Source organism: Cucumis sativus, chromosome 3 (genome assembly GCF_000004075.3).
Source record: "Cucumis sativus cultivar 9930 chromosome 3, Cucumber_9930_V3, whole genome shotgun sequence".
In the NCBI taxonomy this organism is placed as follows: Eukaryota; Viridiplantae; Streptophyta; class Magnoliopsida; order Cucurbitales; family Cucurbitaceae; genus Cucumis; species Cucumis sativus.
The window spans coordinates 20,160,159-20,173,307 of NC_026657.2; the positions used below are offsets into that span (position 1 = coordinate 20,160,159).

The 13,149-nt window shown below is 35.1% G+C and overlaps 1 protein-coding gene and 1 long non-coding RNA gene across 4 annotated transcripts; both read left to right on the forward strand.

Annotated features, from left to right (window-relative positions):
* Positions 1 to 821: 821 nt before the first annotated feature.
* On the forward strand, positions 822 to 1,667 carry LOC116402434. Its single transcript, XM_031881685.1, has 3 exons — positions 822 to 883; positions 1,032 to 1,132; positions 1,297 to 1,667. Exons 1-3 carry the CDS (start codon positions 822 to 824, stop codon positions 1,665 to 1,667), a joined length of 534 nt encoding a protein of 177 aa, XP_031737545.1.
* A 5,655-nt stretch (positions 1,668 to 7,322) lies between these two features.
* LOC116402617 lies at positions 7,323 to 10,595 on the forward strand. Of its 3 annotated transcripts, none has more exons than XR_004215061.1 (4): positions 7,323 to 7,373; positions 8,312 to 9,045; positions 9,637 to 10,059; positions 10,227 to 10,595. It is a non-coding gene; the product is annotated as an uncharacterized LOC116402617 (long non-coding RNA). The 3 variants fall into 3 exon arrangements; XR_004215062.1 differs by having other exon boundaries at positions 8,312 to 8,362; XR_004215060.1 differs by lacking the exon at positions 7,323 to 7,373 and having other exon boundaries at positions 8,240 to 9,045.
* Positions 10,596 to 13,149: the final 2,554 nt, after the last annotated feature.

The following is a 13,149-nucleotide window of genomic DNA, read 5'->3' on the forward strand; positions in this document are numbered from 1 at the left end:
TCTATATATGAAATGAAGAATAATGAAAATAATTGAAAATTCCTACTAAACGGAAGGAAATAAAAGGAAGATGAAACAATTGGAAATTGAAAGGTTGAGCTTACAAAAATAAAAGGAAGACGACGACAATTGAAAATTGAATGGAGTTTGGTGATGAAGATGAAACAATTCTCACGTTTATGATAAATTAATTCCAATAAATTTTCATATTGGATTATATTTTGTATTATACTTCATTACAAAATATAGTCAAATAATTTCCATAACAATAACACAAAATAATATGAAAATAAATTGAAAGTATCTTTAATAAGAAAATTACTCACGAATATAATATATAATTTAAAATTATTAGAAGGTTATAATAACCCAAACCCACGTTTGGAGTCCGTGTAATGAAAACCCTAGTTTTAGAGTTTCCATTACTCATCTTCACACTTTACTCCTTCGTCTTCCATTAACAATTCTCCCCGGTTTACTTCCTCTCAACTCATCTTCATCCCTTGCAACTTGTCTTCAATCTCTCCCAACACCACTTCATCCTTAAACCCGTTTAATCCTTCCAATCGAAATCATCCCCTCTCTTCAATCCTTGTAACGACATTGATTTCGATTTAATTTCTGAAAAAACTTTCCCCTTTTTTCCTCAACTCATCTTCAACGTATTCCGGTTGTTCTTTGGCCATCGTTTTCTTCTCGATAAAAAACCTATCTTCCTCTAATTTTCTTTCTCTCCCACTCTTCGTCCTCCCAGTTTTCGTTGAAGGCTTCGCTCACAGTGTTGCCTCCAAAACAAATGGGTGTTCTTTCGGTTTCGTTGAATGGCTGTGTTTTACATTTTGCCTCCGAAACTCAAGCGCTTCCATGTTCACCACTCTTCTAGGTGAACATGCAATACGACTCGATTTTCCCCTTCCACACGACCTTGCCGCTTGGACTCCCATTTGCCGATCAAGTATTTTTTTTTTCCTCTGATTTGGACACATTCTACACTACGGATACTATCATCTTCTACATTTGGGATGTTTAAGAAAGGTAGGGTTGGAGGTAAGTGGTTGGGAAGGGTCCACAGCAGATTCGCGCATTCTTCGAGATGCTATTGCACGACCAAATGGGCTGCATGTTTCTCAAGGTAATCAAATGTTTTATGCCTCGAACATATACTACCTACAACGTCAATCAAATTAGTTAGATCTGACGTATTCGTAACAGGTTATTACTATCTATGCAACGCGGGATATCCCAATGCATAGGGATTTCTAGCTCCCTATAAAGGACAAATATAACACTTGCAAGAGTGGCAAGGAGCGGAAAATGCCCCTGCCACCGCGAAAGAGTACTTCAACATGAAACATTCTGTCGCTAGGAATGTTATTGAACGAGTGTTCGATTTGTTGAAGGGTCGATGGGCAATCCTTCGCGGTAAGTCATACTATCTCGTGCAAATTCAATGTCGAACAATTTTAGCGTGTTGCTTACTATACAATCTCATCAACCGCGAGATGATGAATGTCGATTTCATTGACGATGTTGACAAGGGAGACTCCACCTACGCAACGATTGGAGGTGATGACACTCAATTCATTGAGAATTTAAATGAATGCACGCACTGGATGGATGATTTGGCTGTCGAGATGTTTAATCAATGGCAGTTATGTAGTGAATAGACTATGTGTGTCGATTTAGTATTCATGTATTTGTATTTAGTTAGTATTTGGCGTGTCTTCCTCTACACTTGAATGTATGCATGCAGTATAAAAAACGAATTAGACAATTTTGTCTTCTTGTGTATTTTAATAATTTTGCCTTCCTGTGTATTGAAGATACTGATTTGTATGCATGGTTGTATGATTGTCAATATGGCAAGGTCATCACGTGCTTCTAAGCATGTATGGACGAATGAGGAGGCAACTCTCGTGGAGTGTATGATGGAGTTGGGGTCTGCTGGTGGATGGAAGTCAAACAATGGCACATTCAAACTCGGGTATCTGGTACAACTTCTGCGAATGATGGCCGCAAAGTTACTGGGATGCAATGTACATGCGACCACAGTCATTGACTACCGCATAAAGACATTGAAGCACTCATACCAAGCAATGTATTCGAATACTAATGAACAATTTAACTGACATGAAGGGTTTCCTCAAACTGACAGATGAGGAGAAGCTTGACTACTGCATGGTGCTCATACGAGGCGCTAGCTGATTGTTTGTTTTACTTCCACGGACTATTGTTTTACTTCCACGAACTATTGTTACTTCCACGGACTGTATCTGCTAACTGCTTTTTATTGGTGTTTTCGAATGATATTGCAAGTCATGTGTTTTTGTTTTCCAATCTTTGAAGTAGTAAAATTAATATGACATAATTTAATTTTGATTCATTATATACATACATATGTATATACGTCTATATGTATATACGTACATACGTTCTGAATAGCCTGGAGAGAGAAGAAAGAGGGGTGACTTCTGCTTGCATTGATCACATATATGTATATTTGCATTTGTTATTCCACTTTTATGTGTTGCGTCACAATTGATAATCAAATGTAACAAGTAATCGAGAACATGTTCAATATGGACGAAACCAATCAATCCATTAAGTCAATTACTTTGGGCGACGTCGGATGCTTTGGAAAAAAAAATAATTCACTTTCACCATTGGATTTTAAATATGAATTTGCTAAAAAAATTAATTAAATAATAAATATATCACATCACTACCAATACAACATTTACTCCAAACACATCTTATCATAACACTATCATAACCCTACCCACATAACATCTCCCCCAAACACATCTTATAATAAAACTATCATAACACTACTCACATAACTCTTCCTCCAAACACATCTTATCATAACACTATCATAACACTATTCACATAACCCTTCTCCCAAACAACTTTTATCATAAAACTAGTTTTATCATGACCCTAACCCTTCCCCCAAACGCACCCTTAGGGGTTGTTTGGGCCTCAAGTTATTACTGTGTGGTTGGGTTATTATAACTCTAACCCATGTTTGGGGCCCAATTTATGGAAACCATAGTTTCCATAATTCCCCATTTACCCTTAAACCTCTCATTCTTCCTCCTTCAACCTTCCCGTCATCTTCCTCTCAACGTGTGTTGAGATTTCTTCAAGTCGTCTTCAACCTTTTCCTCAACCCGTCTTCTTCCTCCTTTCCCTTCATTTCTTTAATCGATTGTGAAGTTCGTAATAAATCTCTTCGTTCGTTATTCTGTCAGAAAAAAATCTCATCCGTATCTCAACGCGTGACGATAACCCAACCCCTTTCCTCAACCATTCACGACAACCTAACCTCTTCTCCCCTTCAACGGGTATTCATCTTCTCTCAAACCATTTTCAAAATCTCTGCAACCCCCCTTCAACCTTTCTCCAAATAGTTTAATCCTTCCCTGATTTCCATACATAATCATCCCTTTGTCTATTCCTTCGTCGATTTCGTTGCGGAAAAAAAAAATTTCCCGTTTTCTTTTTCCTCAACGCCTCGTGCAAGCCCTTTTTGTGCTTCCCCTTTCGAATTCCCCTTGTCGCTCGAACGTTGCATTTGCCGCCTGGAATTTCCCTTGCCTATTGAAATTTTGTTTCAAACTGATATTGGATAGGTGCTACACAATCCTTTGTGCCTCTGTGATGTTTGAGCAAGGTAGGGTTGGAGGTTGAAGGTTTCAATCCGATTTTTGCATATAGCTGATGACGAGGTCTATAATTTTCCATTTCTTATATTTTATTTTTTGTGCATTTTTTCTTGTTATTTCAGTTTCCTTCAACATCCATGCTTTTGTACACATTTCTTGTCGTTTCTTTCATTTATGTTGAATGCAACTTTGTTCCATTTAAAAATTTATTTCCTTTGAATTTCTTGTTTTGTCATTTCTTGATGTATCTCTGTTGTGCTTCTTCATCAAATACAACTCTGTTGGGCCATCTGTTATGTTCATAAATGTATACTCATATGCTATTACATTTCATTTTCCTTCTTTACAATTGTAATTTACTCCAAATAAAGGCTTCATTAAGATGTGACCTTTGAGTTGTCTGCTCTGCTTGTACATTGTCTATTTAGTACTGCTGCCAAATTTTTCTTCCTACTTAATGTGGTAGGTTTTCATGGTTACAGTTTGACTATTTAACACTTTTCAGAACCTTATCCTGTCATATTATTTTTTATTTTACTCAATAAATTGGTCATTTATTTCACTTATACCGTTTATATAAACATCACATTTCTTATGTCTTCTTCTGTGTTGTATCCCCCATTGGATGTTCTTCTTTCTTATGTTCAATTTTGCTTGGTAGGTCATCTACCTTTGGTTCATTATGTTTTCACGTCTCGTCTTTCTCTTTTTATGTTTTTTGTCATGAAGCATTTTACAAATAATTTGTGGGGTTGCCAATGTTTTCATGTATGTATACTATATTGCACAACATGTTCTTACATGTTCCATGTTTCATACTTCTCTATTATGTTTCTTCTCATTAACCTTCTTAGTACTGATGTGTGTGTCGGCCAATGTTCTCATTTGTTTGTTCTTTTTTTGGCATAAGTATACTCCATGTATTTCTTCATCTATGAAATACAATTTTTTTCAAGCTTCAACCACGTTGTTATTTGATGTTGCTTGTCATGAACTATGTTACGAACAAATTGTGTGTGGCTGCCATTGTTTTATGTTCTGTGTTCTTATTCAAGGCACATAGTCCATGAAGTTTCTCTTGTCATGTTTCTTATCCTCAACCATGGTACCAATAATATATGTGTGTGGATGCCTATGTTTTGATTCATGGTTATGGTTTTTAAGGCATACTATGATTCATTATGTGTGTTGCTGCAAATGGTTTTTTGTATGCATGATTTCCATGCCCATACGTTTCTGTACTTTTGTGTTATGCATATTGAATATTGATGTGTCCACTACTAAAATTGTTTCATCATATTGAACGGTTTCATATCCTCTGAGGCTATTTTTTTATAAAAAAAAACCTAGTCATATTATTCTTTATATTAATAAGTTTCCATTTCCATTTCAACATCGATCAACCCTCGAGAGTACACGATACGCCCTTATATGATCTTATTGGCAACTATTTTTTTCCAATATTTTGTTTACGCCGACACACTCACTTGTGTATGTTTTTTTTTTCTTAGGACAACCGACTCCGTACGTTCATTAAAATAGGTACTACGAATTTGTCGTTTTGTAGTACAATATTTCATTTATTCTCCGAACAATTGTTATGTCGCTTCTTCCCCTGTATTTACAACATTACTTTTCCCTTATTCAATTGTAAAAAAAATTGCACGTTAAGTTCTATTAATTTATGTTTTTCGCAGTATACAACATAAGCATTGGTTCATATTATTAGAAAGCATATGTCGTTCCTATATGTTTCTTATTATTGTCTTCAAATGTGCGAACTTATTTTTAAATTTCAATGCATATTTGTAATCGCTATACTGTCACTTTAATTTACATGTGCATTTTTTAAAAACTCTACCTCCTTTAACAATCCAATTGATATGACTTTGAAAAACCAACAATCATGAATTTTAAAAAGAAAAAAAATAGGGTTTAGGTTCCGAACCATTACTCACTCTTTTAAAATACAATAGCAGTAATTTTTAAAAATTTCACAATTTCTTTTCTCAAATATGATCAACAGTTTTAAATAAAACACCATGATTATTTTTTTAAAAAAAAATTGTGTTCAAGATTACACATGTGCTTTTAAAAAAACATTATTCACACAAACTTGACTGCACTATCTATCACCATACTTTCTATTAAATTTTTTTTAATAAATGGCCACGGTTATTGTGTTTTATGTTTAAAAAAATACTCAATCTATACCTTTAGTAAATTGATTAAACCTACCATAAACATGGAAAAACATGTTCGACACGTAGAACACATTATTCCACCAATGCACTAGGGTGTTTTTTTTTTTTACGCATATTCTATTATGTTCCAACGCATGCCTTCATTGTTTGTGTAAACAAAGCTAAGTAGGTTCATACAGAATCATGTTTGTACTGGTTTGAACTGCAATGGTGTCAGAAAAAATTCGTACTATATTAACTGTATTCACATGCACCTAAAATCAGTTACTACTGTTTTTGGAGGCACTATTGAACAACAATAAACAGGTCACACATACACTACAGGAAACTAGGCATCAAATTAGGCAGCTTGCGAACTTTCGTATGATCCACGCCTCTAACCTCGTTTGTCATCAAAGTACTATAATGGATAGACAAACTTGTGCCATTCTATGTCACTTAATTAGGACATCTGCTGGTTTGACGTCGACAAAAATTGTCGATGTGGAGGAGATGGTCACAATGTTCCTGCATATCTTGGCACATGATGTGAAGGATAGAATCATCCAACGAGATTTTGTGCGCTCGGGAGAGATTGTTTCACCTCACTTCAACCTTGTGTTGGTTCACTAGAAGAAAACTACCCTACAATGACAGTTATATATCTCAAAAAATGAATGGAAGAAAAAAAAACTGTCACGAAATATAAAATTTCGCGTTTTTGGCGGGAAAAGACGGAATTTTTTGGAAAACACTTTTCGTGACAGTTATTAACTGTCATAGAATGTTAGGGTTAAATTTTTTTTTTTTTTTCCTTTTCTTTTCTTTTTCCTTTTTCTTTCTTTTCCCTATTTCCTTCTTCCTCCCCGTGCGTCCTTCCCCTTCTCCCCAGCCGCAACCGCTGCGCCTCTTCTCCTTCCTCCCGTACGCCGCGATGACTCCACCGTCTCCTTCTCCCTTCCCTTCCGTTTCCTTCCCGCCGCAGCCCAGCCGCAGCCAGCCGTCTTTCTCTTCCGTTTTCTTCCCGCCGCAGCCCAGCCGTAGCCCGCGATCTGCCGTCTCCATCTCCGATTCGCGAAGCAACCTTGCAGCAGTCGTCCCGCGCGCCGATCTGCCGTCTCCATCGCTGGTTCTGTCTTCGTCGAAGCCCGAGCCGCCGTGTGAACCAGTAACCGCCACGTTCGCCGCTCACAACCGCCGGTCGTCGATCCACATTCTGTTTTCCTCTTCATTCAATTTCCCCTGAAAAAACCCTCACCCATCGGATTTCAAGACAATCGAAGCAACCTCAAGAGGGAAATCAAGACAATCAAGCCGTCCCGATGGGTGGTGCCTGTTTTTGATTGGTTGCAACGCGAAGGGGCTTTGGCTTTGGGCCCTGAAGGCCCCTTGGTTGAGGAATTTTGGGATAATGTAATGTTAGAAGATACGCAATTTACGCCCTTACTGTGAGTACCGGTGCTATATATATCTATTCTTCACTTTATTTTGGAACTGATTTTTGGGGGTGCCATTCTCCAAGGTAAACCACATATTGCCTTCTCTTTCTTCGTTCTTTTCTTTCTGCGTTGGAGTTTCAGAACTGACAATTTTATAGTTTGTAGTTTATAATTTCTCATTGAAATTGGATAGTAGTAGAAAGAGAGGTCTTCCGATTAAGATGGATAAAGTTTATTATAATATTATTGTTTATTTTTTTACCATATTAGTTTGATGTCACTGTCAATTCACGAATGCATTTGATACTTGTAATGGTTGAAGAATTAAACATATTTTTCTAGAAGAAGAAACCATTGTTTAAATAATGATCTCAACGAAGTTCTACTTCCTATGTTTGTTTTAGTTTTTTGAAGTGGAATGACACAAAACTACAAATGTTTATCAAACTGCCTTTCAAGTGTATGGTATTAAAAAGTGTAATGGAATTGGAGGCTCTGATGAAATGAAACATCAAAAGATAGACATAAACTTAAATTTCTTTAGGTAAAAATTCTGCGTTAATTGTATTTACTAGTTGAAGTGAAATTTACTTTTCATTCAATTGCATCAGTGTCTGCATGAAATATTGTGATGTAGCTTTGATGTTCCACACTGATATGTTAATTTTGACATTTTGAATAACATTGAGAACTTTCCACTTTTCAAACCTCTATTTGGTTTGTATCTTAATTAACAGTTGTTGAATTATGAAAATGCTCACCTACACTTGTAAATTATTTAATTATCGTTTATTTCTTCTTTTCAGTGAAATATATATTTTGCACCTATTCTTTGGCAAGAAGTTTTAAAGTCACACTCATTATTTATTGTGCTAAAAATTTCTGATGTGTTGCCATAAATATTTTGTCTTTTTTCTACTATTTACTCTGAAAGAATATTTGCTTTTTTTTTTTTTTTTTGTAATGGGTGTTTAATGATTCCTATGAGTTACCACATTTGTGATTTTCTATGTTTTCTCAGGTTTGTGAAGAGGCATTCACCATTTACCTATATTATTGTGGACAATAAAACGTAAGTATTTGGATTTCCATGCTCCTCCTCTGTAATTGAGTGTAAAGGTCGTCTTGTTTTTGGCTTGTTTTGGTTTTCATCTTGCCCCTGTATATTCTTTATCTCTTTTTTTTCGTTACTGGTGTTAAACTTTACTCTAAAAAAATATGGACGGTGTTGGAACTTTGGAAAAATGCAAATGCAGTATCCTTTGATTTTGATTGCATAATTTGGATTTAGTGATAATCATTGAGGTAGCCTTGCACCGTTTGGATTTTGATAGCATATTGCAAATGTGTGTATTTTGTGGCGAAAAATCTATGTGAGAATATGTATGGTTATTCTCTATTGTCCTTCATTTTTTATGTTTGTTGTCCTTCAATTTTAGAAATTTGTTATTTTCTTAGAAGATCATCATTGCTAAACATAACTTTATTTTTTAGAAGATCATCATTGATAAACATCATCGGCCATGTTTATGATCATAGAAAACTTATCTTCTGATGCATGCTAATATGATTCTTGTACCAAGATTTTCAATATCTTCAACTCATGTAGCATTTTTTTTTATGTGAGATCTTAAGACCCAGATATGCAAGCAGCTTTAACTCTCCTTCAAACGCTGTTTGATCGTTTGTATGTTGACAAGCAAATGCAATGGGTCTTAAACCCTTTTCTTCCATTTCTCTAATCTTCTTTTCCAGGTTTAACCTCTTTGTTTACTTGTAAAATAACATATTTATCTTTAATCTTTAAAATGTGTTGATTAATTTTTGCCATGTTTTCTAGTGGATTACTTTGATGAGGAGACATGCTGAAGTTGTATTGAATGATGAAATAATATTCTTCTCTTTATGAAATTTTGTAAGGTGCAGAATAAAAGTTTCAAGTAGTTCAATTTAAGCTTCGGTTTAGTAGCTATTTTGTTTTTAGGTTTTTAAAAATTAACCTAACGATTTACATCTTTCTAAAGTACAAAAGTTAAACTTTTAGCTAAATAAAAGAAAAGTTCAAAACAAAAACTGTTTTTTCATGGTTTTAAAACAAAAACAAAAAACCAAATAGTTATCAATGGAAAGTATTTTATATTGTAAGAACGTTTGATATCCCAAACTATGGACCTAAGTTTTTGATAGATGATATGTTCTTATTCTCAAATAGTTAATATTAGTTTCTACTGTAGTTCAAAACTCTAAATGCAAAGTTTTTTATTTTCTTTGACATTTGTTGTATGGTATTGTAGTTCAAAACTCTCTATTGTAGTTTACAAAATGTAACTTTTGCGTTTTTATTAGGTTTTGCATGAATATGATCTACTATAGTGTTGAAGCTACCAAGTAAGTGATTATATTTACACAACAATTATGAGGGTCTTTTTACAACGAGTTATATTGTTATGTTTAATGTTACTCTTATGAGTTTTTATTGATATGTTTAATATTACTTTGTTGCTTCATACCCAAGTTGTTGATTCGTATCTCTCTATTGTTCGTCCCTATTTTGATATTGATTTTTCCTTTGTTTTTTTGTTTATTACCTAAATTGTGCTATTTGCTATCATTTTCCTTCTTTTAAATATTATTTGGCATTTGACCTTTTGATTTTGTTTGGGCACTTTTGGTGTCCTATTTGTTTTAGTTTTGTTATAAAACAGAAGTTTTGACTTCTATGGTCAACATGAAAGATGAAAACAAAGGTCGTTGGTTCATAAAGCTAAGGTTTGTTCAACTAGTTATGAATGTTGATATATTGTTCTCGTAGGATCAATTGATTTTGGATGATTATCTGCTTTTGGGTTCTTATAAAATGATTTGTACTAGTCAAAAATGATTTTTAATCCTCTGGAGACCACTCTCCAACATTCTCTTTTTTGTGTCTTAAACAGCTAGATTGAGATATTGAGAGTGTTGTTTTTGGCGACAGATTAGAGCGATTTTCAGGTGAGTTTCAGTTGTGTGTGTTCTGTTTTAGTTGTGGGTTCTTTTAGGATTCTTCTAACCTGTGCACATTTTTAGCAGTTAGTATGATAAGCATACTATCTATACACCTAAAACCCATTGTACTATTTATTATATTGACGTATTCAATATTGATTGTGGACTGTGTATTCTAGAGAGAAAGAGTGAGCTGGGTATGTTTTTGGTATGTGTATTCTAGAGAGAAAGAGTAGCAGTATGTTTTTGTTTGCTGTGTTTGCCTAATATAGTCCTCATGGTCTTCTCTTTTCATTTCATGGAATCAAGTGTTGAAGTTCTTGTTTCTGTGCTGTATTTTGTTGAGACGTTGATTTAGTTATTCATTGACTGTACGTATGTGTTATGGATTCTTTGTAGGTTCAACTGGAGTCGACAAGTTCATAAGTTTTGTTTCAAATATCATTTCCAGAAACGAACATTCTCGGTTGGTCCAGTCAAATATATTCGAATGCTATTTAAGATATTTTTTGATTAAGGGTTAGTATTTCGTACATGTGGATTACTGAAACTTGTATTAAGATGTACAAATATTATAAATCGTATTATAGTGTATATATATTAAAGTGTTGGCTATTTTCTTGTACATTGGTGTGAAACTTGTATAATTTCAAATTTGTCATTCTCAGCTACATTATTGTCATTCTAATGGTTCGTGTAATGGTGGAGCTGCATGGAGAACAGAATAAAACTATAGGAAATTGAGAAATGTGATAGTTAATAGTTGTTGTAAATTGTCACGATTGCTCTATATGTGACAGGAATAACATGTCGTCATAAGATAAATAATGACAATTTTTTTAAAAAAAAAAACTGTCACGATTGCATTATATTTGACTGGAAAAAAATGTCGTCAATGGCAAAACAATGACATTTAATGTTATCGAAAAACTGTCACGATTGCACAATCGTTGACTGGAAAAAAATGTCGTCAATAACTAAACAATGACATTTTTACAAAAAAAAACTGTCGCGAAAAACATATTCATGACAATTAATACATGTCACGATAATAGAATTCGTGACAATTATTTAACTGTCGTTAATAAAGAAATGATGATAGTTATTGAATGTCATAAAATAAATTATGACAGTTATTGAATGTCGTTGAATGTTGATTAACGACATTTATTTCATGTCATAAAACAACCTATTGCGACAGTTTTCAAAAACTGTCATCGAAGGCCTTTCCATGACTCCCGTTTCTATGACTGAAAATAACTGTCGCGAAATCCGTTCGCAACAGTAAATAACTGTCGTCGTAGCCCACTTTTGTACTAGTGGTTGTGTTACAACTACACGACGAGTTGTTGAAAAAACCACAAGCAGTAACAAACACATGCACTGATGCACGATAGAGGTGTTTCGAGGTTCGCATATTCTTCTACTTTCTAATTTATGACTCACGAAGTCCAACTACTTGAATGCGCTATGCTTGAATTTGCAGAATTGCCTAGGGGCATTGGATAGGGTGTACATCAAGATCAACATGTCGCATAATGATAGGCTAGGTATAGAACACGTAAGGAGGAAGTAGCCACAAACGTCCTCGGTGTATGTGACACGAAAGAAGACTTCGTGTTTGTTTTGGTTGGCTAGAAAGGGTTTGCAGCTGATTCGCAAATTCTTCGAGATGCTATTGCACAAACAAACAACCTGTAGGTTCCAAAGGGTAACTGAAAGTTGTATAGTTGAATCAATGAATACGTAAATAACCTTATTTAGACATGATGCATTCGTAACAGGTTACTATTATCTATGTGACGCGGGGTTCCCCAATGCAGAGGGATTTTTGGCTCTGTACAGAGGACAGCGATATCACTTGGAGTGGCATAAAACGAGAAATACACATACCACCATGAAAGAGCACTTCAACATGAAACGTTCCTTTGCTCGTAATGTTATTGAACAAGCATTCGATCTGTTGAAGTGTCGATGGGCAATACTTCGCGGCAAGTCCTACTATCCCATACAAGTTCAGTGTCGAACAATTATGGCATGTTGCCTACTACACAATCTTATCAACCACGAGATGACAAATGTCGATTTTGTTGAAGACGTGGACAAGGGAGACTCCACCTACACGACTATCGGAGGTGATGACATTCAATTCATTGAGAACTCGAAAGAATAGATGTAGTGGCGGGATGACTTGGCTGCCGAGATGTTCAATCAATGGCAGTTGCGTAATCAATAAACTATGTGTGTCAATTTAGTATTTATGTATTCGTTTTAACTTAGTATTGGGCGTGTCTTCCTTTATAGTTTAATGTATGCATGCATGAACAACACGAATGAAACTGTCTCCCTTCACGTAATATACGCTATTAAATGACATTTTTTTTATTTTGCCTTTCTATCTACTGAAATTACTGATTTCTATGTTGTCATTTCAATTGTCAGTATGTGCATGTAAGCATGTGTGGACGAAGGACGAAGAGGCAACCCTCGTGGAGTGTATGGTGGAGTTGGTGTCTACTAGTGGATGAATGTCAGAAAATGACACGTTTCGACCGGGGTATCTAGCACAGTTTCTTCGAATGATGGTGACGAGTTACCGGTATACAATGTCCATGCGACTACAGTTATTGACCGTCACATAAATACGTTGAAACGATCATATCAGGCAATAGTAGAAATGTGCGGCCCGTCCTGTAGCGGGTTTGGTTGGAATGACGATGTGAAGTGCATCGTTACTGAGAAGGAATTGTTTGACAACTGGGTTAGGGTATGTGAAAAGTATAATTGTACACTAATATAATTTTTACTTAAGTATGAAATAAGTATAATATTTGATTTTTCTTTCTTATGCAGAGTCATCCTCCTGCAGCCAAG